At 44.7% G+C, this 26,615-nt stretch overlaps 1 protein-coding gene across 2 annotated transcripts in view; it reads left to right on the top strand.

Annotated features, from left to right (window-relative positions):
• LOC123765461 (high-affinity choline transporter 1) overlaps nucleotides 1–26,402 on the top strand; it is a 26,426-nt gene extending 24 nt beyond the window's left edge. Inside the window, exons 1-13 of one of the 2 annotated variants that reach the window (XM_069333957.1) lie at nucleotides 1–119; nucleotides 6,841–7,006; nucleotides 8,891–8,998; nucleotides 14,124–14,279; nucleotides 16,413–16,561; nucleotides 17,059–17,214; nucleotides 17,930–18,059; nucleotides 18,194–18,282; nucleotides 18,471–18,593; nucleotides 19,976–20,079; nucleotides 20,337–20,467; nucleotides 23,753–23,927; nucleotides 24,333–26,402. The exon at nucleotides 1–119 is cut by the window's left edge and continues 24 nt beyond it. In XM_069333957.1, coding sequence (XP_069190058.1) covers nucleotides 6,841–7,006; nucleotides 8,891–8,998; nucleotides 14,124–14,279; nucleotides 16,413–16,561; nucleotides 17,059–17,214; nucleotides 17,930–18,059; nucleotides 18,194–18,282; nucleotides 18,471–18,593; nucleotides 19,976–20,079; nucleotides 20,337–20,467; nucleotides 23,753–23,927; nucleotides 24,333–24,501 — 1,656 coding nt within the window. In that variant the 5' untranslated portion in view covers nucleotides 1–119 and the 3' untranslated portion in view covers nucleotides 24,502–26,402. Of the gene's footprint in view, nucleotides 120–2,735; nucleotides 2,883–6,840; nucleotides 7,007–8,890; nucleotides 8,999–14,123; nucleotides 14,280–16,412; nucleotides 16,562–17,058; nucleotides 17,215–17,929; nucleotides 18,060–18,193; nucleotides 18,283–18,470; nucleotides 18,594–19,975; nucleotides 20,080–20,336; nucleotides 20,468–23,752; nucleotides 23,928–24,332 lie in introns of those variants that run through there. The other variant, XM_045754052.2, reaches the window with a different exon arrangement.
• The last annotated feature ends 213 nt before the right edge of the window (nucleotides 26,403–26,615 follow it).

Genomic DNA, 26,615 nt, shown 5'->3' with positions numbered 1-26,615 from the left:
TACAACAGGATCCCCAATTATTGCTGCGTCCAAAGGAGCGAACAGTGATGGAATGATGGCTAATCGTCTGGCCCTACCCAGGATTCGAACCTGCATCATCTCGTCTGCAGGAAGAATTGGTAAGAGCGCTAATCCCTACAACATAAGGTGCAGTTCGAACGATATCTATAAGTTTGCAAGGTCTATAGTAATAAATTATAAAGCAAGGCAGCGTCGAATATTGCTTCGGTGTGGCCCCTAACCCTGGCCTTAATCTCTCCCCTGTGCAATCTACAGTATTAAATCATAGGTGTGACCAAAAAGTGCTTCAGTAGGTTATACAAACTCCCGGAGGTACTTGTAGCTGAGCCTAAGCCTAGCAGTACGTCATTACTTCGGTGTGGCCCCAAACCCTGGCCTTAATCTCCTCCCTGTGCAATCTACAGTATTAAATCACCATAGGTGTGGCCAAATGTGCTTCAGTAGGTTATACAAATTCCCGGAGCTACTTGTAGCCGAGCCTAAGCCTAGCAGTTCGTCTGCTAAGCTTGTTCCATGATCCATATATATGTGATTCTTCCTGCATAATAGTATTAGGATAGAATAACAGATGCGAATTTTACTTTCTCAAGCCTATTATATTGTGTTGTAGTTGCCGGAATGTTGCTGCCCTCAGGCTGTGCAAAGGCAATTCAAGGTTATACTCGGCTCCCTCTTTATATTAAGATGATATGGTTTGGCTAACTCATCGGAGGCCAATATATCAATGATGATTTCATTATATAATGTGTCTGGCTTCAGACAAAAGCATGTTAGTTATGTCTGAAGAAGTTGAGCACAATCAGGGATGACAGTCGCTTACAAACAATTAACGTGTTAACTCTGATTCATTCATTTATTGTGCACACTATTCCCATCCCGTGGACGGTGGTGGGTTATAGAGGCACATGACGAGTCAACTTGGGTTGGTAATGGTACCCATCTTTCCCAGGCTACGTTTTGACTGAGAGCCAAGGGGGGAGGGTAGACACCAGCAAACATTCAGTGAGGCTCTGGCCTCAGAGAGCGGAGGCTGGTCGCGGCCGCCTGGCTGGGTCCGTCTCTAAACTTATCTTTATCATTCAAGCATTTGTTTCTCGTTGTTATTTTAGGATTTAAAGAGCATTTAATTGCAAACTCTGAAATTATTGCTGTTATTGTCATTGTCCTAGTAAAGCGGGATGGTACAAGTTCCATCTTGTACTACAGACAGGTTCATTTATCATTTAATGTTCAGTTCAGTTCATTTATTATACACGCAATACCTGTTCTCCGAACGGTTGTGTAAGAGGCTAGAGGCACTTAAGAGGCTCACGACCCAAACCCCAAGAATCAATTACCTAACTAAGTTCCATCTAGATAACTTTGTTATACATAAGAACTTGTTATGCACAGTTTTTATCAAGCCAACATATCCGTGATCCCAGGATCGCGTCCATAACACAACGAATGAGAATTTTAGTTAATTTATTTAGTGTATTATAGATCCCCCGTTTCCCCATCGTGTGGGTGAATGGCAGAAAGGTTTCAGTATCATATAATGGAGCCCAAGAACTGGACCACAACCTAAGCTAGATAATTTATGTTTATGATGAGATAGTTGCATTCTACCTTGCTCAACATGCGCCCCAGTACACCTGCGCAGTGGGCCGCCGAGGATAGCTTAGAGTCATCCTCAACCTACACTAAGCAAACTTGAGATACTTGGCTAAGTTAACCAGACCACACACTAGAAGGTGAAGGGACGACGACGTTTCGGATCCGTCCTGGACCATTCTCAAGTCGATTAATCAAGACACAATCGACTTGAGAATGGTCCAGGACGGACCGAAACGTCGTCGTCCCTTCACCTTCTAGTGTGTGGTCTGGTCAACATACTTCAGCCACGTTATTGTGACTCATCGCCTGCATACTTGGCTAAGCTTTCTGGTAACACTGTATCATCATTTTGAATTAAATACTTTCACATTTCTATAATAATTGTGATATATTTATTTCTAAATTCTTGAAATTGTTGCCATTCAATGACATAATGTATGAGGATAGTTCTGGTGACAAGTGATGTTTGGTGAGACTTACTTGACGAGGTGATGATGGGCTGAGGACTTGAGTAGAGTCATAGGGGAGAGAGGGAGGACTGGGGACAGATTCACAAAGCAGTTACGCAAACATTTACGAACCTGTACATCTTTTCTCCATCTTTGGCAGCTTAGTTTACAATTATTAAACAGTTAATGAGCTCCGAAGCACCAGGAGGCTGTTTATAACAATAACAACAATTGATCGGGAAGTTTTCATGCTTGCAAAATGTTTAATAAATGTAACCAAAGAGCCGTCAAAGATTGAGGAAAGATGTACACGTTCGTAAGTACTTGCTTAACTGCTTCGTGAATCTCCAGTTACGATGGTGGTGGTGTAGGGCGTGGAAGGGCTCGTGACCAGCAAGGAGTCACTACTATTTAGAAGAAGACCCTCTTGATAATAATGATAAATACTGGTCAATCGTTCAGACATGGAGGGACTACACACACACCCATAATGGTGCTTCATGCAGCAAACACTCGTGTTATTAATTTACATTTTTGTATTAAATACATGCAGTGATAATATTATTAAAACTATTTAATCACCTAGTGTACCCTACGTGTCAAATATATTACTCTGAAAGCCGTATCAGGCAGTAAACAAAATGTTGGATTCCTTTCAAAAGAAATTCGCGACTCAGTAGACCTTGAGCACTCGAGACCTGGCAAGTGGTGGTGTTGACCGCGGGACGGCCAGTACCAGGTGTGTGCCTAGCTAGTGAGGACGCTCTACCTCCTTCCGCCTCACACTCCCATATATAAGCCCTACCGCTGCCCAAGGTGATTACACTCTATAGATTTACTGAACAAAAATTGTACCACTGACGGGCTATTCATGCTCATGCCCCCCTCTTCTTAGGTGCCTTGGTGATTGATTGGCTACGTTCCATGCCAATATTTTGGTCACTATAGCCCCCGTCGTTTGCAGTTCTGGGATGATTTCCTCATCGGCTATAGTAGTAATAATTGAGTGTAAGGGGGTACTGCGTTGGCTGTGCTCCGACCCTCTCCCTGATAACACAGTACTTTGTGGAACTGTGTCAACGATAATAAGAATATCGACGTGATGGACAAATAGAAAGAATTTGGTACAATTCATTACACACAGAAATCACAATAGCGTGATGCATCAATGAACAAATCCACAAGGGCCGTGACGAGGATTTGAACGGCCCTCGTCACGGATTCGAATCCTCGTCACGGCCCTTGTGGATTTGTTCATTGGTACAATTCATTTAATGGCGTCAGGGAAAAATATAGTAAAAAACAAACTTTTAACAATCCTAGGCCAGGTATGGCGCATATATATCAACTATATTAGGCCTCAGATAGTGTGTATTAGGCCTAGAAATGTCACTATAGATTAGGTTTCATGCGCAAGATAAAAAGGAAACCTTTTTCGGGTTGTCCAAATCCAGTAAGACAAATGTCTACTTTCTATTGGCCCATCACGTCCAGGTCTATACCATCGACCACTTCGTTACTATAAGTACGTTCATTTTAGGATGCTGAACTGTATATTACAGATGCATGGTACTGTATTACAGATGCATGGTACTGTATTACAGATGTATGGTACTGTATTACAGATGTATGGTACTGTATTACAGATGCATGGTACTGTATTACAGATGTATGGTACTGTATTACAGATGTATGGTACTGTATTACAGATGCATGGTACTGTATTACAGATGCATGGTACTGTATTACAGATGTATGGTACTGTATTACAGATGCATGGTACTGTATTACAGATGCATGGTACTGTATTACAGATGCATGGTACTGTATATTACAGATGCATGTGAGCATCTTGGTATTGTTACTGGTATGAGTGATGTCTTGCCACTGGCGGAGCGTGAGACGAGACGCCCACGGTAGATATGTCGTGAACATATCTCCACCTTCACTCTGCAGACAAGTGTTTACCGTTCTTCTTTCCCCATACGCGTGTATTTGCGTCCAATTACAGCTGACGCAGATATCGCAAACGACTCTGTCACGCTATACTCATTCTCTGAGCGGTAGTTTATTGTGCACCCCATACTCATCCTGTGAGCGCATTTCTCACACCTTTATCATATTTACAATTAAAATATAGGATCGAATTAACTTTAACGACTCCTGCATCTAACCTGTTCCATCTGTTGAGGGTTTGTAATACTGTTCTTTCCGATGTCTATATGGCTCATTTGCGTCTCCAGTTTCCATCTGTAACTTGTGTGTGTGTGTGTGTGTGTGTGTGTGTGTGTGTGTGTGTGTGTGTGTGTGTGTGTGTGTGTGTGTGTGTGTGTGTGTGTGTGTGTGTGTGTGTGTACTCATGCTGGCAATACTTCATATTCACTGTGCCAAAGACTTTCTGGCATCGCGTGTGTGTGTGTGTGTGTGTGTGTGTGTGTGTGTGTGTGTGTGTGTGTGTGTGTGTGTGTGTGTGTGTGTGTGTGTGTGTGTGTTACACCTCAGCCCTGGTGTCTCTACAGGAAGGAGGGGGGGGGGGGATCGTTACCGTCTTCACTACCATGCACGGTGCCTACACCACCCTCACACTCGCGTGGGTCCTGCCCTGACTGTCACCCCTCGTGTGGGCCTCTCTTCCTTTTCACCACCTTCCTTTTTTTCTGTCCGATTGTCTCTCAAGACTCCCTCTGGGTTATCAATATCCCTCCTCGTGTCGCTCCACCTTTGCCCTCATGCAGGGTGCCCACTTGTATTGCAAGACCTTGACCCACATGGTAGGGGGGCTTCTACCCCCTCCTACGGTTATGAAACGCCTTTTCCTTGGGCACTTTTCTTCCCACTCCTGTTCCATTGCCCCTCTTCACCGATGGGTCTAAGTTTGTTGACAGTGTGGAGGCGCCTCTATTGTCTTTCCTGACTACACCTCCATGTGCCGGAGACTACCAGGGGGGGCAGATCTCTTCACGGCAGATCTTTATACAGTCTTGTATGCTCTTCGTCAACTGGTCTCCCAATGTCAACGTTCCTTTGGCATTGTGGTTGACTCCCGCAGTGCCCTAATGGCCCCTGGAGTCATTTAACACCCCCATGCATCCTGTGGTGGTCAAGTTCAACATTGGCTGTTTCTTAACATTAGCAGATGTGAGACAGTTGAGTTTTGCTGGGGTTCCCAGCCATATTGGCTTACACGAACGTGCGCACACTGCCGCTAAACAGTCCGTACGTGTCCTAGTTCCATAACAAATCATTACTAATTCAGTTTTCTTCCTACAATCCGTAACCGCTGGCAAGGTCGTTGGTCTTAAGTTATTTGTAACAAACTGCGAGCTCTTAGAAGTAAACTATTCCCCTTGGCCTTCTTCCTACCACCGTGATAGACGCTGGGAAACGGCTTAGGCTAGGTTACGTATTGGGCATACACGCCTCCCTTCTGGCCATGTAATGGCACACCGCCCTGCTCCTTACTCTCCAGACCTTCTTGTGGGATGTCCAGATCTGCAGGATGGCCACTTGTCTTGTTTTCCTAATGTACCTCGACAACGTCCTTGGCGAGTCTGACACCGTCTTTGGAGAGTCTGACACCTTGGATACCGCTTACCTTATGTGTTTTTTGTCCTCGAACTGGCGTCCTCGGTGATATTTAGCACCTTGTGAGTACCCCTGCACACCGATGGTGCTGTTTAGCCTCCCCCGGATTGGTGCCTTCTTTTGGTAATTACTTAGTGAACCCTTTTCTTAATTTAAACAAAATAGAAAGGGGGGATATCATGAGAGAGGGATAGCGAGAGGGAGATTATGGAGAAAGGATAGCAAGAAGGAGCAATAGAGAGGGAGATAAGGGAAGGAGAGGGGGAGGTGAGGGAAAGAGAGGGGATGATGGGGGAGAGATAGAGAGGGAAAGTGAGGGAAGAATAGCGAGAGGGATATGACCACTTGGAATACCTTATACAAAAGTTTAAACTCGCTCCTTCTCATTATTTACCCTATCCCTCCATCCTTCCCCTTCACCTCACTCTACCCAACCACTTGGGCTAGACGGTAGAGAGCGACGGTCTCGCTTCATGCAGGTCGGCGTTCAATCCCCGACCGTCCGCAAGTGGTTGAGGGCACTATTCCTATACCAACTCCCCGTCCCATCCTAAATCCTTATCCTGACCCCTTCCCAGTGCTATATAGTCGTAATAACTTGGCGCTTTCCCCCTCATAATTCCCTCTACTTGGCTCTCTAACTCGTCGTATTTTCATGAATGGAGAAAGTCATACACTGGAAAATGAGTCACTTTTGTTAACTTGGATAGTAGTAGTAGACATCCATCAGTCTCAGGAGACTATGGAGATACACCTTATGATATCCTATTATCTGTTAAACTAGTCCCCCCTACAGCCCGTAACACAGCCTGCTGGGCTAAACTAACCTCCTACAGCCCGTAACACAGCCTGCTGGGCTAAACTAACCTCCTACAGCCCGTAACACAGCCTGCTGGGCTAAACTAACCTCCTACAGCCCGTAACACAGCCTGCTGGGCTAAACTAACCTCCTACAGCCCGTAACACAGCCTGCTGGGCTAAACTAACCCCCTACAGCCCGTAACACAGCCTGCTGGGCTAAACTAACCCCCTACAGCCCGTAACACAGCCTGCTGGGCTAAACTAACCTCCTACAGCCCGTAACACAGCCTGCTGGGCTAAACAAATCCCCTACAACACAGCCCGCTGTTTAAAGCTAACCCACTAAGAAGCTATACGCTAAGAAGCTAACCATCTGCACGTCTTACAGATGGTGAACGTCCCGGGCTTGGCGGGGATCGTGGTGTTCTACGCGGTGATCCTGGCCATAGGCGTGTGGGCCGCCTGGCGGAGGAGGAAGCAGCGGGTGGACTCGGAGGAGGTGATGCTGGCAGGGCGCTCCATCGGGCCCCTCGTCGGCGTCCTCACTATGACAGGTGAGAAGACCTTGGGGAAGGGCCAGGGGGCCAGGTGTCCCCTGAGAGTGTACCAGGGGTACACGTGGCTGGGACACGTTCCAGGGGGACGTGTCCTACGTACCCCTGGTACGTGGGACCACATATATATATATATATATATATATATATATATATATATATATATATATATATATATATATATATATATATATATATATATATATATATATATATATATAACTAAACTAACTATATATAAAACTAAACTAAACTATATATATATATATATATATATATATATATATATATATATATATATATATATATAATATATATAGAGCAGTCTTTGTAGCAGTCTTTCTTGTAGATATATTATTGAACATGGCATAAAGGATGAGATTCGTGCTTAAAGCATTAATCTTCTCTATTTCTTATGTATTTCTTCGTTTTAAAAGGAAGTCAAAAAATTAACACTCTAAAGACCAATTTACAGTTTTACTACTAGTCTGAAGCTAAGAGATGCGTCTCGTTGACTCTTGTCAACATTTTCAAAGTCTGTGACTATTTTCAAGGCCATATTCCGGGTGATTATTCTGAACGTTATTATTCAGTATAGGACCGTAAGTGTTATATTCAGTATCCCTGCCTAGGAGTAGTTATTCTGCGAGAAGCAGTATTTTGTGGGGTTGAGCCTGGCCTCGGACCGGGCTTGGGGAGTAGAAGAACTCCCAGAACCCCATCAACCAGGTATATGTGGGCCTACGGGCCGCTCCAAGCAGCAGCCTGGTGGACCAAACTCTCACAAGTCGAGCCTGGCCTCGGGCCGGGCTTGGGGAGTAGAAGAACTCCCAGAACCCCATCAACCAGGTATATGTGGGCCTACGGGCCGCTCCAAGCAGCAGCCTGGTGGACCAAACTCTCACAAGTCGAGCCTGGCCTCGGGCCGGGCTTGGGGAGTAGAAGAACTCCCAGAACCCCATCAACCAGGTATATGTGGGCCTACGGGCCGCTCCAAGCAGCAGCCTGGTGGACCAAACTCTCACAAGTCGAGCCTGGCCTCGGGCCGGGCTTGGGGAGTAGAAGAACTCCCAGAACCCCATCAACCAGGTATATGTGGGCCTGCGGGCCGCTCCAAGCAACAGCCTGGTGGACCAAACTCTCACAAGTCGAGCCTGGCCTCGGGCCGGGCTTGGGGAGTAGAAGAACTCCCAGAACCCCATCAACCAGGCATCAACCAGAGAGATTACAATTGGGGGGGGGGGGAGCAGAGGCAGAAATAGAGTAGGGGGTGGGAGGGTCACTCTGCCGGAATGGCATCAAGTGCCAATTGCGGCGTGGCACTGGCCTGGCTACCTCGTTAAGTGTGCCAAGCCGAGCTCTGGCGGTCATGACTTGACCAATATTGCTACGTTACCTCAGTACAGTTAGCTTAGCAGATCCGTTACTGATTGGTTCAGGGCTTCACTACCTGGCATCCCCCCTGAGGCATTTGTTTGCTTCCGAAGACTGTTCATCTGGCAGTAAACAAACACGTGGGAGTTATGTGACTGTTGTGGGTTGCATATTGCGTAAGGTTAGTCATTGGTTATAAGAACCTGGCTAAGCCTAATTCCCTGGAAACACAAATCCAAACTGTCTCTATTTTCCGCTTGTTACAACTTGTAATAAAGTTGTTAAATCTTTGCTTAACGTGTTTATGACGTATTAGAACGTTGTTACAACTTGCTATATTGGTTCTTATAACTGGTTAGGAGATGTTAAAGCTTGTTCGAACGTTGTACCAACGTCGTAGTTTCGGTGTGTGTTTGGCGGGAAGAGGCTTCTTGTCCCCGAAAGCGGGAAACTATTTCAACGTTTTTGGGATTTTAAAAGTTTGAATTAACTGTTGTTTGTGTGTGTCAGCCACGTGGGTCGGCGGCGGCTATATCAACGGTACGGCGGAGAAGGTGTACGAGAAGGGCCTCATCTGGTGCCAGGCGCCCTTCGGGTACGCCATCTCCCTCACCATAGGTAAGTGCCTCAGGGTGTCCAACGGTCACTCTCCCAGGTCGGTAAGTGTAGAACCAACAGCTCCCTAATCGGTATCTCAGGGTCCGTTTTTCAGACTGGGATTACTTTCAGGTATGGATTATCAGGGACAGACTCTGGAAGCCAGTCAGTTAATGCCAGCTTACAACACAACCCGTCCTCTTAAAAATAACGTCACTTTTGGCTCGTATGCGCCGCTATGGCCAAATTTGGACGTAATTTGAAATGAAATCGACTCACAAAAGTGACGTATTGTCCCGTTTTCTGTTTGAGTCGTCCGGCTTACTCGGCAAGCTTAGAAAAGGAAACTTTCCATTAACGTTTTTCATACCATTTTGAAACGTTATGAGAATTTCCTGCCCACCTAACCTATCAGAGGAACCTTAACTTACTGTTGTTGCAAAAAAAAATCCCAAATTTATTTTCATTTTTTTTTTTTCATTTTGAAATTACGTCCATATTCGGCCATACGGGCAAACGGCCAAAAGCGACGTTCTTTTTAAGAGGACAGGTTGAGTGTGCTCGGCCCCTTGTTGTGAAATGTTTACTTCAGTGATCTACAACACCTCTGAAGATCAAGCCTACGTTGATAACGGCATTCTGACCTTGACATATGCAGGAGAGAAATGACAGCTAAGGGAACCATTACTGGGGCTGGAGAGCGACAGGAAACTTTCGTGTCTGAGGATAATCAGGCGATGATGATGATGATGATACCTGAACTGAGTGATAGTGCAACTCGGAGTGGTATGGGATGAGTGGAAAAAGCTTATTGCAAATAATGCAGTTGGCCTCTTGGAGATGCAGTTCGGTTTTAATGACTTTGCACTGCAACCAAGAGGCTATCAGTGCTAAAGCATATCTCGTATTTTCTCAAAATTAGTGGTTACAGCATTATATATGAAGCTCAAATTCTTTCACATCTTGATTACGCATAAGTCTCCCCTAATGGCCAGCCTAACAGCTTTAAAACTACTTCTGGATAAATTAGAGAAACGTACTTGAAGATTCTTCTCTTAGTGTGACTCGTCTCTTTGGACAAGTCCGTACACCAGAGCCTTTAACACCCAAATTGGCGTGTGTGTGGTGCTATATACGAGGATACAGTCGTGTTGTAGGGGCAGGGTTACTCACCTGGTAAAGCTTCGTAGCCAAGCAGGAGAGAGGTAACTACAACACAAGGCGCTCAGCCATCAACAGCCTTTTGCTACATGGGTTATCAACGATCATACATTTCTAGGCTGACTGACAAGTGGAACATGTTTTCTCATTAGAGAAACCCGCTGGCACACAGCTCCAGCCTCACCCTGTCTCGTATGATTGTAACTTACTTTTAAACAAAGTTAATACCAAATGCAAAACCAATACTAATCTCAACATATTCATCATTTGTTAGGGGTCACACTTAAAATGAGCTAATGTAGGATAGCAAATCTTAGCTTAAAGTTCCTTTAGTATCTCTCTCCTTCCTGTTGATAGAGAGAGAGAGAGAGAGAGAGAGAGAGAGAGAGAGAGAGAGAGAGAGAGAGAGAGAGAGAGAGAGAGAGAGAGAGGAAGAGATTGTCAGGATATTCCTTGGTGGCCTTTAATGATGACACAGGTGTTGGACACCTGTGTCATCATGCCTGGGTGTTGGGCACCTGTGTCATCATGCCTGGGTGTTGGGCACCTGTGTCATCATGCCTGGGTGTTGGGCACCTGTGTCATCATGCCTGGGTGTTGGGCACCTGTGTCATCATGCCTGGGTGTTGGGCACCTGTGTCATCATGCCTGGGTGTTGGGCACCTGTGTCATCATGCCTGGGTGTTGGGCACCTGTGTTTTGTAAGGAGTGTAGGAGGAGCGGGTGAGACCAGCACCGGTGTCAACACCTCGGCCCGTCACAGTACTTGACAGTACGTCACAGACACATAAATCTTGCTGAAAGTATTCATTCATTTCATTCATGAATTCTTAACCCCACTTTCCCTTCTACTCGCCGCCCCCCCCCCCCCTTCCCCCTCTTCCTATCGCTCACGCATTCATTCACACACACACACACACACACACACACACACACACACACACACACACACACACACACACACACACACACACACACACACACACCAAAAAAAATAGAAATTGACCAAACAAACTTAGCAATAATTGTTCTTTAGGTGAGGCGCTTGAAGTTTGAGATAAGACTAATGGAACTTGATTTTTCGAATCGCTTGAAATTTGAGATAAGACTAATGGAACTTCGTCACACTGGAAGAGACATTGCATATAATCAACATGATCACGACATGCAAAGTTTTAACTGCAATTAACACAATTTTTTCCGAAAAAAATCGTTGTAAAATTGTGAGAAGCAGCAGACGGAGGCACAAATAAGTGAGAGAGATGAGAGATGCAACTGGGGTTACCCAGGACACCCGTTCATATTCCCGTCATGTTCCGAACATGATCTTATTCTCTGCAGTACTTGGTATTTTGATGTTATTCATCCAAAGTCCGAAGAGTTCATTAGAGTCATCTTGAGGTTATCTTGAGATGATTTAGTGTCCCCGCGGCCCGGTCCTCGACCAGGCCTCCACCCCCAGGAAGCAGCCCGTGACAGCTGACTAACTCCCAGGTACCTATTTACTGCTAGGTAACAGGGGCATTCAGGGTGAAAGAAACTTTTGCCCATTTGTTTCTGCCTCGTGCGGGAATCGAACCCGCGCCACAGAATTACGAGTCCTGCGCGCTATCCACCAGGCTACGAGGCCCCAATCAGTCTCACCCTGTGTCGTACGGGACGTTTATGTCCTTCGGTAATCACTACGCTTCTCCAGTGACTGCTGTCAATTATTTACCCGACTTTAAAATGAGAAAGGCGGTATTCGCCTTCACCCAGAATAGATGACTCGAGCGTGGCGAGTACTATAATGGCCTTGTCGACGCTGGAGATCATGGGGCTAGATTCACGAAGACGTTAGGTAAACACTTACGAACCTGTACATCTTTTCCTCAATCTTTGGCGGCTTTGTTTATAATTATTAAACAGTTAATGAGCTCCGAAGCACCAGGAGGCTGTTTATAACAATAACAACAGTTGATTGGCAAGTTTTCATGCTTGTAAACTGTTTAATAAATGTAACCAAAGCCGTCAAAGATTGAGGAAAGATGTACACGTTCCTAAGTACTTGCGTAACTGCTTCGTGAATCTGGCCCCCTGGCGCCTGCTCGCATCTTGGCACAAGTTCATATCTCTTGATTAAAAGCTTCCGTGTTCAATTGTTTCGTTACAAGTCTCTGTTATTTAGTTTAAGTTGCTTTCTGTAGCGTAGCCGTGTCCTCGCTGGCTTGTTACAGGATACAAGCCAGGATAAACCAGGAAGGATACAGGACGCCTGTATCCTTCCTGGTTTATATCTAGTTACTGTATTGTGTGTATGTGTGTAGTGTCCAAACCTGCCAGTGATGTTGTTGTTTTGGGTTTAGTTACTCCGAGCGAAATGTCCATGTAGCACGGGCTATGGTGAGCCCGTAACTGCCAGTAACATTACACCTTCTTAAATAAGACCATATGACCGCCATCAAGTGACATATAGGGCTGACAGCGTCAACGCTTCTGATATTCAGCCTGTCAGCTAGATAGCCAACAATTTAACCTATTAATCAGTCAGACAAGATTCTTTTGCAACAATTTGGCACCACTTAGAGTGTTTGTAAGCTGGTGTGTCCTCCATGTTTATGTTTCAAAAATAAACAAATCGACGCAGTTCCTCTTGAACTTTGATGTCCTAAGTCGAGGAAGTGTTATGTCTGCATCTGTGTATACTCACCTTGTTGTGCTTGCGGGGGGGGGGGGGTTGAACTTCGGCTCTTTGGTCCCGCCTCTTGACTCTCAGTCTACTGGTGTACATGTTGGGGAGCTTATTGAGCTCTGTGATGACCAAACCATACACCAGGAGATGAGGAAGTTGTCTCCTCATCTTGTGGTTTGACTCATCGTCTGCATTGAGCTCTAGCCTATCTACATTTGGCACTGTGTATGGAGTCAGCTTCCACCACATCACTTCCTAATGCATACCATTTGTTGGTTATTCTGACCCTGAAAAAAAATTCTCTCTTGTCTCTGTGGCTCATTTGGGTACTCAGCTTCGACTTGTGCCCCCCCCCCCTCCTTGTGCGAGTACCACACTTGCTAAATAATCGTCCTCTACCTTGTCAATTCCCCTGAGAATTTTATACATGGTGATCATGTTTCCCCTAACTCTTAGGTCTTCTGTGTGTCTTCTGTCGGCTGCGTGTGTGTGTGTTTGTATGTGTATCTGTACTCACCTAATTGTGCTTGCGGGGGTTGAGCTCTGGCTCTTTGGTCGTGGTATTCTGTACCAAGACTGCTCGTATCTCCCGTAACTACTGAGCTCGTAACTAAGCTCTTTGGTCTGTATGTGTCGGTGACTGTAGAAACGTGGCATGCTAGTGTATTCTCAGGAAGGGGGTGAGAATACTCCTTTTATGTGTATTCGTATACACAAATAATTTCGTGAATTCGTGTGTGTGTGAAGGAAAGAAATTGACGAGTATTTGCAAGGACCACACAATGTCGGTGCCTCCGTCTGTCTGTCTCTCAACGCGACTTGCAATGTCTCAGTAAGACTTGAGACACTCCAGCCAGGTCCTATTTAACGCAGCTTTATTTCCATAGATAGTAGGTAGATGTAAGAGTAGTTGAGGTGCCTGTGTGTGTGTGTGTGTATGTGTGTGTGTATTCACCTAATTCTGCTTGCGGGGGTTGAGCTCTGGCTGTTTGGTCCCGCCTCTCAACCGTCAATCAACTGGTGTACAGGTTCCTGAGCCTACTGGGCTCTTATCATATCTACATTTGAAACTATGTATGGAGTCAGCCTCCACCACATCACTTCCTAGTGCATTCCATTTACTAACTACTCTGGCACTGAAAAAGTTCTTTCTAATGTCTCTGTGGCTCATTTGGGTACTCAGAGTATGTGTGTGTGTGTGTGTGTGTGTGTGTGTGTGTGTGTGTGTGTGTGTGTGTGTGTGTGTGTGTGTGTGTGTGTGTGTGTGTGTGTGTGTGTGAGTGCGCCCCCCATGTGAACGACTATCTCCCACAGGCGGACTGTTCTTCGCCAAACCTATGAGGAAGGCTGGCTATGTCACCATGCTCGACCCTCTACAGGACGCCTTCGGCCGGAGGATGGGAGGACTTCTCTACTTCCCAGCGCTCCTGGGGGAGACCTTCTGGTCGGCTGCTATCCTCTCAGCTCTTGGTAAGTCTCCCACTAACTAGCCTCTTTATCGTGAAATGGGAGATACGAGCAGTCTTGGTACAGAATACCACAACACTTATTTATAAACTCACATTTTATGCGCTGACATACTTGTTTTCACCATTGTTATAGCTAATTTATTCCTCCCCCGCCCCCGGGTGCAATCCGGCTCAGGAAGAGCAGCAAACAAAACAATAATTAAGTAAAAGAAAGACAAAACAAATCTTCAGAGTCAGCCTGTGGCGTTAGGAGTCACAAATATGTGTGAAGGTTTGCCCTTTGACCTTATGGGCGGTGTTACCTAAAGGGGGTCGTTAGTATGACTTTACTTGATATTTTAGAGTTATGGGTAATGCCTGAAGGACCTTGGGGCTGTGCAGTGGTGGCTGACGGTCTCAAATGGAAGTTTGAATAAATATAAAATCATAATATAGAGCGTTAACTACATTATCCCTTTATAGCAAAGATTGGTGCATTTATGATGGTTTTAACGGCTGAGGGAGGCAGGGAGGACCTGCTGCATGGGTAACAGCTTCTCCACCATATCAACCTACCCTGGCTTTGCGCCCTGGAGAGGCCACTCCAGACCGACAACCAGAGCGCAACTCCATAGTCTCCTGAGACTGATGGATGCCTACTAGTATAACTTCACACCCAAGCTGAGGAGACACAAGTTATTCTGTTACTCTTGTCACTGGTGTGCCAGATATTCTAGCAGCCAAGAACAGTGGCCTGTTCTTGGCACCACTTGGGCCAAGAACAACGTTGTGTCTCTCTTGCAGGCGATGAGTCACAATAACGTGGCTGAAGAATGTTGACCAGACCACACACTAGAAGGTGAAGGGACGACGACGTTTCGGTCCGTCCTGGACCATTCTCAAGTCGATTGTGTCTCTCTCTCTTGTCTTACCAATTGTTTACGAATGAATCTCTAACTAGAGTATTCTTGAAGCACGGTTCTCGGCTCACAACCGAGGGACCCGGGTTCAGTCCCCAGGTCCCACAGGACAGAAACGGTTGGACTTTCTTTTCACCTCATGCCTCTGGTACCCGGGAGTTAGATCATGGTTGTAGGGTCGCATCCTGGGGAAGATTAGCAACCGGTTCCTGGAGCTAATTCTAAGTCTGAGAGCTAATTCCACGTTCAGTAATGCCTTTTATTAAGCGCCTTTTATAATGAGGTTTTGTCTCTTGAGTGAAGCATCGTTTGAAAGGGTGGTAGACATAGCCTAAGCTACTCTATCCCTTTGAGATGTATTTCTTTCTTGTCACAATAAACATGAACTTGAATCGTTTGAAAGTTGCTTAGCCTGCTGAGAAATTGAAAGTTTCTCAGCAGGCTAAGTAAACCTGTTTTCCCGAAACCTGTAAACCTGTAAACCTGAAGAAAGTTTCCTCAGTAAACCTGAAGAAAGTTTCCTCGGTAAACCTTGGCTTTTATGCTTGAATAGTTATAACGGGCTATAATGCATTCCGGTACCACCAGAATTATATTATTATTATTTAGCAGAATTTATTATAGTTGTTCTGAGAACATTGCTCTCAGTGTTTAATGTGATGCAAGTTGACCAAGGCCTGTCAACCCTCCACCTCCTGCCTTACATAGTTAGTGTCGTCCACTCTACGAGTCATAACATTTTTATCTTAATCTTTAAATTTGTTTTTCCCTGCCTTGCTCGTTGAAATTTCCTTCACCTTGTTCTTCATGATGATCTTTTCATTAATACGGCTTTTCTCCTTCATGTTCTTATATGTCATTAATCTTTTCTGCCTTCTTTCTCCCCTACTTTCCTCACTTCCTCCCTTCCACCCCTCTTCCTTCCCTCGTCAACTGTGCTTCCGTTTTTCCTGTCCTTCGCTGCCTGGCTTCCTTTTTGTTTACCTTCTTATGTGTTTTGACCTTCGTCTTTTCATTCACTTCCAATCCCCCTTTTGCGCGCTCTATCATCGTCTCCGCTTCACCTTTCTCCCTGTCTGCCCTGTGCCCTCGTGCTGCCCTGCGCCCTCGTGCCGCCCTGTGCCCTCGTGCTGCCCTGTGCCCTCGTGCCGCCCTGCGCCCTCGTGCTGCCCTGTGCCCTCGTGCCGCCCTGCGCCCTCGTGCTGCCCTGCGCCCTCGTGCCGCCCTGCGCCCAGGCTCGACGCTGTCTGTCATCCTCAACATCGACAACACGACGTCCATCTTGGTGAGCGCGGCCATCGCCGTCACCTACACTCTCTTCGGCGGGCTCTACTCCGTCGTCTACACTGACGTCGTCCAGCTCTTCTGTATCTTCATCGGTCTGGTAGGTGCAGGCTTATACCTCTTTCCTTACCTCTTCCATCCTCGTTCCCTTCCCCTTCCATTCCCCCATCCATCCCTTTCCATTCTCCGTCCCTTTCCCATTCCCTGCTTGTCTACTTCGTCTTTCCCAAATAGTGTTCCAAGTGTGACCGTCCGGAATGTCTAGCCAAGTGCAGTATTCTACTGAGAAAGTTTAGGAAAAAATGTATTAACTCTCAAATTCTCTTACATTTTATGAACATAATTCGATGCAATGATAAGTGTGCAGATGATGAGTCACAATAACGTGGCTGAAGTATGTTGACCAGACCACACGCTAGAAAAGGAAGGGACGACGACGTTTCGGTCCATCCTGGACTATTCACAAGTCGATCTTCGACTTGAGAATGGTCCAGGACGGACCGAAACGTCGTCGTCCCTTCATTTTCTAGTGTGTGGACAACAATGATAAGTGTGTGAACGCCAGGGCTCACGCGACTCCTTTTGGTCATCTTGCAGTGGCTTGCAGTGCCATTCTCCATGACGAACCAGGCGGTGGGTTCACTGGCACTCAACGAAACCAACTGGTTGGGTTCCATCGAGTCTGACTCGCCTGAGTGGGGACAGTGGATCGACTACTGGCTTCTGCTTGTCTGTGGCGGCATACCATGGCAGGTAGGTCCTCCGTGTCCAGCTCAGCTATTGGAACCACGTCGGCGAAGGCTACAACCTTCAAATCTCGGCACTCAGATGTTTGAAAGATACAGGGCGTTCAACTAAATAAAACTTAGACATTTCTCTCCTTCTACCGCATTCTAATTCTTCGTTACTCATGCAGTAAAGAAGCGCCTTTCACATCCCTATTGGTTATATTAAGTGGGTGACATGAGGGACGGGTGGAAGTACTGATCCCTGTGGTACTCTGCTTGTTACTTTCTGCCATTCTGAGTTCTTCTCTTATGCTTACTCTCTGCCTCCAGTTGGCTACGTGTTGTGAGGCAGCTTAACATGCGTCCGGGTTACTCCCAGCTGCTTCACAAGATTATACAGTAATTCTTGTGCAGAATTGTTAGACTATCTAGCAGTTCAGAAGATGCAGCCGGTACATCCTCCTCTTTTTTATCAATTATTGTTTATGTTGTCATGGAAACTTAACTAGTTCTTCATAAACTTTCCCTTATGTGCACCCATGTTGTTGCTGTCTATCTGAATAGACAGCAACAACAGTAGTGTAAATGGATCTATCTGATCCATTTACACTACCAGACCAGGTATACATGTCAGGGCTAAAGCGCTATTGGATGCGAGTGTTCTGGTGTTTTGGGCTCGGCGGTCTCCCTGGCTGGATGTGAAGCAAGAGGTAACCAGATCGCGCGGTTTGCTCCCTCAGGTATACTTCCAGCGGGTGCTATCATCGCGGTCACCAGGCCACGCCCAGCTCCTCTCCTTCGCCGCCTCCGCCGGCTGCATCATCAGCGCCGTCCCCGCCTGCATCATCGGCGCCGTCGCCAAAGCTACAGGTAATCAGCTAGAACAGGTACTCTGCACTTGGTCGTGTATTGGCGCTCCGCTAGTGACGCAGTGTGTTCCCATGAGTCACTCAGTGTTCCTGAAGTGTGATACTTTAAAGTCAAGTGTGGTTTATCGTCAACAGACTGGAGTCAGACGAGCTATGGCCACGCCCCCGACGGTTACCAGGCGAAGCTGGTTCTTCCTCTCGTGATGCAGTACCTGACTCCGGAGGCAAGCATTCTATGTTTCTACCCCTCACCAGTACCACCACCACCCTCACTACCCCCTTTGCTGATGAGAACATATATTTAAAGATATACAATGCTCGTTACTTGAAACATATCACAGACTCTTAATAATTGCGTTATGACAAGGTCAAGACGGAAGTGTGACATTACAAGATGTTCATCTGTTGACAGTGGGTGGCATTCGTTGGTCTTGGCGCCGTCAGCGCCGCCGTCATGTCCTCAGCTGACTCCTCCGTCCTCTCGGCCTCCTCCATGTTCGCCAGGAACATCTATAAAAACGTCTTCCGGCAGAAGGTGAGCGTCTTCCCACCGAGTCGTGGTCACCTTCATCTCTCTACGTAAGTTACCCCATAAACATGTCGTATTGTCCGTCTCTGTGAAAGAAATTTAGTACCTTTAAGTATCCAACTGACAAATTTAATTTTGAAATGTTGCAGTGGATTGATTTGGATAATTTTAACATGGAATTGATTTATTTACAAAGTTGCTCACTTTGGAGGGAAAAAACTGCCGGCTTAAGAAATGAACAAGAAAATATTGAAAAATATCGGATAATAACTGAAATCTTAAGAAATTTGCAGTAAAGGAGGTTCGGAAACTCTTGAATTTCATTCCTGAAACCTTTGACTGTCAGAAAAGTCTCTCAGTGGCATTATTATCCACATTTTCATCGACATATTCATGCGAGTCATTGTGATCACGATGAACTTTGTCAAGCCAAGTTATGTAGACATTTTGGTGAACTTCTGTATGTATATACAGCTCTCAAAACAACGAAATAAAAGCCTGAAATAGCAGAAATCTCCGCGAGTAAAATATTTAGCCTATGTTCTTTCCCCTGATTATATATCATGAACCCATATAGCCTATTGCTTCACATTAACTCTTCTTATGTTGCTTGTAAGGTACAATGACAATAAACACAGAGATCACACTAACTGAAATTGAAATTGAAATAAGTTTATTGAGGTCAAATACACACAAAGGTATGAGGTAGCTCAAGCTATTCTCACCCCGTTCAGTACATCGTGTTAATACATACATATATACACATCACAAGCAATAAACGTATTACCGAAAATCATCACACTAACGTGATGCATCAAATGAACAACTCCACAAGGGCCGTGACGAGGATTCGAACCTGCGTCCGGGAGCATCCCAGACACTGCCTTAATCGACTGAGCTCCGACAGGGTTAAAAAAGAGTTGAAACCGAAGTTCTACTGAACTTACTGGATCCCGTAGCCTCTCCGAGGCACAAATCCTCGTCACGGCCCTTGTGGATTTGTACAATGACAATACTATTTACATATTGTTTATTTTTCATGTTTTTTAACACGGATATTAATAATTTGTTGAATCGGCTTTCTAAAATGCCATCACTTATTTATATCTCTCTGTTATACTTATGTTAAAAGTAATACGTAAATACGGAACATGGTTCCTGATCTTTCCATAAAAAGGTCGAATATTATTGTTAATAATCCACACATTTGGTTCTTGTGAATAACTAATTGTTATTAACATGTAATTCCTAAAGATGTTCCATTTAAAACAATTCCATTGTACCGTTTGGAATCATTGCACCGCGGAATCCTCCAGTTGCCCAACCCCCAGTAGGTGTAGGAAAGTAACGAGTCAGTAACGCGCCAGTAACGAGAGTGTTTCCTGCAGGCGAGTGAGAGAGAGGTGATCTGGGTGATGCGGGCGGCCATCTTGGTGGTGGCAGGCGTCGCCTCCACCATCGCCATCCTCATCCACAGCATCTACTACCTGTTGTAAGTGCTCCCTCATGCCGTCTTCACACTTCTAAGCATCTACTCTTCCAGACCACTGACCTTTCCGCCCTGTTCTTTCTTGCTAATCATAATGTGTTCCGCTGTAGACACACATGTGGAGTACTGTTGGTGCGTTAGTGTCCCGGCGGCCACAAAATCCAAGAGTAACGTTAATTCAACGTTCTCTTGGGTGTTGCGACCACTGGATAGTCAGTGGTGAGGCGTAACGAGTTGTGCTTCTCTCCTGTGTGGTGCAGTAAGCTGTGTGGTGACCTGGTGTACGTGGTCCTCTTCCCTCAGCTCCTCATGGTCGTCCACTTCCGCCAGTACGTCAACACCTACGGCTCCTTCGTCGCCTTCTGCCTGGGGATGCTGGTGCGTCTCCTCGGTAAGTCCACATACACACACGACCAAACATTCATTTGCCTTTTAGAAGCCTGAATAAGGAAGCTTGCAGATATAATCTTGAAAAGGAATATATATAACTTTGTACCTGGTAAGTAACCAAGTTTGTAGACTCATTGTGTGACCTTGAGAAGAAGTATAGGTTAGGAGTCGTCTCCAAAGAATTTTCAAAGATTTACTCGTCCATGCTGTCTAAAATAATTAGAAGAGCCAAAATAAAATACTACGAAAATAAATTTACCCAAATTAAGGGCAACATTAAGAAAACATGGAGCACTATCTCCCAAATATTAGGATCTAAAAAGATTTTGAATAAAAAACCCATTCTCCTATCCAATAAGGATGGTGTGCTTTCGGCCTCAGACACTGCTATTGAATTCAATAGGTTCCCATTGGGACATCCCTTTCTCATGATATTCCATCCTCACTCACTAATATTAAAGACTACCTTACATGTAACTATGCAGAGTCTCTACCTAGCTCCCGCTAATTCCTCTGTTGTTAATGAGGTAATCCTTTCCCTTAAAACTAAGTCAAGTGCCCTTGATGAGATACCATCTTTAATTTACAAAAAAAGTCTCCAGATTTCTAGCTCCTGCCATTGCAATGCTCTTCAACAAATCACTTAAACTCCAAACCTTTCTGGATATTCTAAAAAAAAAAGCGAGAGTAACCCCAGTCCACAAATGTGGTGATCTCACTGATGTCAACACTCTATAAATCCAACATTATGTTTGCAACTAATCCTCTATGTATGTACTTTTACATGAAAAAACATTTGATTTGATTTATGTGTAAAGTTTCAAGTAAAAAAGCAATTACAAATATATAAGGAGGTGGTAGGAGAAAATATGCGAGGGCACGTGGGAGCCCCACAGTACACCCCAGGGTGTTACTTATTCTCTTCTTCGAGGCTAAGGGTCCCTACAAACACTGAACATTCCCAGTAGACAACCCGCAGCAGCTCGCCGCTTAGTAAACAAAGGCATCAGGTGCGAGTAAGCGTCTCGTCCTGACCAGGAATAAACACCACCACCTCACCACACCACACTAAGTAAAAGTATTAAATCGGTTCTAAGGAATATAATATAAAAACAATAGTTGGTGTTGGCCCTGACTTGTGTTTGCTTGTCTTCGGTCGTAGAGTAGGATGTATAATGACTACACATTATCCACATGATAATGTATAATGATCCACACGTTGCCACATCAGATGATAACGAGACGACGACATTTCGGTCCGTGCTGGACCATTATCAAGTCGTGTGATCCGACTTGATAATGGTCTAGAACGGACCGAAACGTTGTCGTTTCTTCATCTGATATGGTTATCATATCGTCAGCCAGGTTATTGTGACTCTTCGTCTGCAAGTAGGATGCATTGTCGTACAAGAGTCAGCACACTCGGTTTGCAAATCTGGAAGTACTGGGTTCGATTCCCGGGTGTGGCGATCCAATTTGGATACGTTTCCATACACATAATGCCTGTTCACCGACCAGTAAATATGCACGCCGGTGTCAGCAGACTATCTCGCAGTGGGCACAATATGCATAAGTGTAATGTTGTTTCAACTGTAGCGAGCGAGTAAACCTTATATTCGCTCCACGTTCAATACCCGTTACTCTTGGATACTGAGCCCACTGGATTATGTTGTATCCTGACGAAGATCAGTCGTTATTCATGGCTAGGGGGACCTCGTTAAGTTTAACGAGCTTCATGGACCTAATGATGAGAAACCGATTTATAAGGTATGAATATTTAAAGTCTACCTTTAATATAAACATTTTACGTTTTTTATAAAGAATATATATCTTTTTAAAGGAATAACTACTCTGTTATTTACCTGAGGTCCACTAACACTCTAGTGGCCTCGACGAGGACAGGAAGCTGGCGGCTTGTTAAAAGAACTCCCTGATTATTTTTTCCAGCTGGATTTTAACAATTAACAAGAGTTTTGGTATCTAACTATTTATCTCTCTTTAATCCCTAGTCAGACTAAATATGTGCAAACACTCCATGCAAATATAAGGGCCCAGTGTTTGGAACTCACTCCCTGATGAATTTTTTTTTTTTTTTTTTGAGATATATACAAGAGTTGTTACATTCTTGTACAGCCACTAGTACGCGTAAATTGTCCAGCCTATGCCCTATTCAAAAGTAAAACCAAAAAGTATTTAATTTCATCCTAATAGTATCAAATCAAATCAAATCTTTATTCAGGTAAAGTACATACATACAAGGGGGTGATACAAAAATTGATAGATTTATAGATAGAGCTAGTACATACAATGCCTAAAGCCACTATTACGCAAAGCATTTCGGGCAGGATATCCTACCTTGTGCTTTAAATTCACACTGTATCTTGTACTACCCACTTCCCCCAATATTAGTACTTAAGACATATATATCCTTACCAGTGTAATCACCGCTGTCAAATTATATTGTAGTTATTTGTTGATATAAAACCTTGCTACAATGTACACTTCTATCTTAACTGATATGTTAGATTAAGGACCTGCCCGAAACGCTATGCGTTAGGCTTTGCTTGAATGTAAAAATATCAATCTTATGTAATCTCACTAACCTATTGTACCTTGCTAATAAATTATTATTATTACTATTGTTATTATTATTATTATTATTATTACGGCTTTGGCAGTTTCAGTTTAGTTCATTTATTATGCACCCCATACCCATCTTGTGGGCGGTAGTGGAAAGGGTTACAGAGGCACATAATGGGTTCAGGGACTGAACCCCACAATTCATTTAACTAAGCAAGTTACAGTCTTGATGAGCGAGTTACAAAATTCAATATACGTCGTCACACGTCACAATGGGTTCGTGATCGGCCAAAAGTACAGGTTCTAAATTAAGCAACAGACATATGTGGAGAGCCTAGTGTCACAATTGATATGTTTGTCCTGCACACCGCCCCCCATCCAGTGGGCAGCGGTGGATAAGTTACAATCACTTAGTTACTACATACAGTTAACAAAATCAGTGTTCCAGTTGATTTTCTCATTGATATATATCACATTAGTGTGATTTCTTTGTGTATCAGTAATATATAGCGATCCTTCATTATGTTCCTTCGCATGTTACTTCATTATCTTCAAATGTCTCTTTTTCATGTTACTTGTGTTATCTTCAAATGTTTCTCCGCCATGTTGTTACTTAGATTTAATGCATTAACCACAAAAATATAAAATTAATGATGTTTCATTGATGGCGTACTTAAGTATTGTGTGTGTGTGTGTGGGTGTACAGGAGGCGAGCCGTACATAGGGGTGCCAGCCACCCTCCGCTACCCGCTCTACGACGAGACGACCGGCCACCAGAACTTTCCCTTCAGGACTGTGGCCATGACGGTCTCTCTTACCAGCCTAATCCTCGTCTCAGCCATCGCCAAGTTCCTCTTCACTCGCGGCTTCTTGCCTGCCAGGTAATGTTGCCCGTCGCAGACGACGAGTCACAATAACGTGGCTGAAGTATGTTGACCAATCCACACACTAGAAAATGAAGGGACGACGACGTTTCGGTCCGTCCTGGACTAAGTGATCGACTTGAGAATGGTCTAGGACGGACCGAAACATCGTCGTCCCTTCATTTTCTAGTGTGTGGATTGGTCAACAATGTTACCCGTCTCTTAACAACACTAGCTCATTCACTCGACAGTGAAACCGTGTATTTCCATTTGTACAATCTATACAATTAGTACCATATACAAAACTTGATTAAAAAAGTCGAAAATATAATAAATATTATATATTAATCGAGCATATAATATTGTTCCTGCATTGTTTAAAATAATATTCCTATGTCATTCTAACGAGACACTGGCTTCCAGTCTTGACGTGTGCGAATGCTTCGACCTTGCGGCCAAAGGTAAACAAGAATCAGGAGACTTGGCCAAAGACACCCAGACTTCACCCAAGGAGAAAACCTTAGTTATGACGAGTATGGAGAAGAATATGCATCAGGTGCAGAGGGAAGAGAGAAGTACTGCGGCAGTATGAAGATGTTAATCCCTCTCAACCCAACACTTCCGGTTTATTCATGCCCGTGTCACCTCTTGGATGGCTTAATCTTCATCAATCAATCAATCAACCCACCATCAACCCTCAAGCTGGGGCGTCGCTCGGCGCTATTCCTTAATTTTTTTTCAATTTATGACCAAATTCCATTATATATTCATACACGGAAGTGCGTTGACACTTGTAGTTCTTATATATTAAATCGTACTGATAGTGCTACGTATTTTTGAGTGTTTTAGAAATGATGTTATCTTTATGACAGATAACACATGTCTTATATCATTTTTACTTGAAGCAGTTAGGGGTCAACTGCACAGTGAACGTTGTTGCCCTGTTGGTGCATCATGGGAACCCCTGTGGGCCACGGGCGCTCAGGGGTTCCACTCCTGGTATAGGATATATGTCATATCAGGGACGGATCTACTGTGAAACTATTGCAGGTTAAGCTTCAGGGGGGGTCCCAGGAGCGGTTTTTAGTGTATGAGAAGAAGTTTTTAAACAAAAATATTAAAAAATAGTTAGTAGGGAAAAGTAGGATGTAAACCAACCCTTCACCGGCCTTGATGGATGACTGGCGGATGTACGCACTTCCGGGCGCTTGACGCGTGGGCGTTCTCCCCTAATTGTATGCGTGCGTAATTAGAGATGCTAGCTCTTGGTCCCCAGTCTTAGTAGTTTTCTATTATTCATTTTAAACAGTCGCATTTTGTACGTAGTAAAGTCCACTTACCTATGAGTTTATAAGAGTTCTTAGTCATTCCAGTGTACTTATATGTACTTACGTATTCATAGTTAGATGTATTAGGAAAAGCTTAGATGATTTGTTTGGGCCCAAGTCAGGTCCTAGTCAGATGGCCATGGCTTTCACTGGTTACATGGATCATTGGCCACTGTGGTCCGGTATCTGATCAGGTCTTCAATCTCCAACTAATGGGATGGATGAATGATGGTTGGTATGGCACCCAGCTCACCGTGCAAGCATGTGCCACACCAGAAAACGCTGATAACGCTGTTGTGATAGATCGTTCCTGAGCATACTTCAGCTTAGTATACTCATAGCTGGCTACTGCAACCTGAATGCACGACCATTGCATTCTGAATGCATTACGCATTCTGAATGCATTATGCATTACGCATTCATTTACGGTACTGCAACCTGAATGCATTACGACCATGGCCACAAGGTTCGTACTTCGTAAGAACTGCGACGCTGAATCAAACTGTTATAGCATGAGCCCATCTCCGTCGTGGACTCACCAGAGACGCGTCTTGTCTCTCAGCTAGACCACGGAGTGCTGGGAGTATTCGGGCAGTCTATGCTTGCTTTGCACCCCACTCCCTTACTACAATGCCCTCAGTGCCAGTCGCACCCATGTTCAGGATAATAGCAGCCGACCAGCCAGCGTAAGTTGGCGGAAAACATAATTATGTACGCTCTAAGGTGACCTACAGTAAGCAGGACGCATCTGAATGCTCCCTGGTCAAAAATGGCAGTGAATCCCTATGTCTACAAAGTATTATGAATAGAGGAACCAGAGCTCCCCAGAAGACTTAGTAGCAGCTCTCTTAAAGCAGTCATGAGATGTCAAGTATCAACGATCGCCAAGCGTTCCTGGTCTCTTCCAACCCAGTAAAGGGAGTAAGATGTCACTGCTGTATTATCTTCTGTTAAGCCACCTCAAGCACCAGCCTCCTGCCGTGACAGCCTCCTGCTCCTGGCCTCGCTTCAGACGCTGCTTGTCGTCTCCAGGAGCTAGGGCTTACTCCACGCCTACACCAATCATTGCGACATTCTCCTTATATATGTACTATGCAGTTGCCACGGTGCCCATGCATGTGGGAGTTGTGGCAACTGAATGTTAAATAAAACAAGATGAGTGTGATATTGGAGTTTTCACCGAGCCTATTTGATCATCTATATAATTTTTATTCCATTTCTTGCACATTTCTTCCACAAGCAACAAACATGCAGATTATTGATGCCGAAGTTACACACACTTGTCCCTCTCTCTGAGGTGGATCTTATGTCCAGCTTGATGATACGAACAAGGGAGCTATGGTGCATGTGATAAATCTGAAATTGTACTAGATTCTGT

Source organism: Procambarus clarkii, chromosome 30, assembly GCF_040958095.1.
Source record: "Procambarus clarkii isolate CNS0578487 chromosome 30, FALCON_Pclarkii_2.0, whole genome shotgun sequence".
NCBI lineage: Eukaryota > Metazoa > Arthropoda > Malacostraca > Decapoda > Cambaridae > Procambarus > Procambarus clarkii.
Note: the sequence above shows the minus strand (reverse complement) of the source record. Positions and strands in the feature narration are given on the sequence as shown.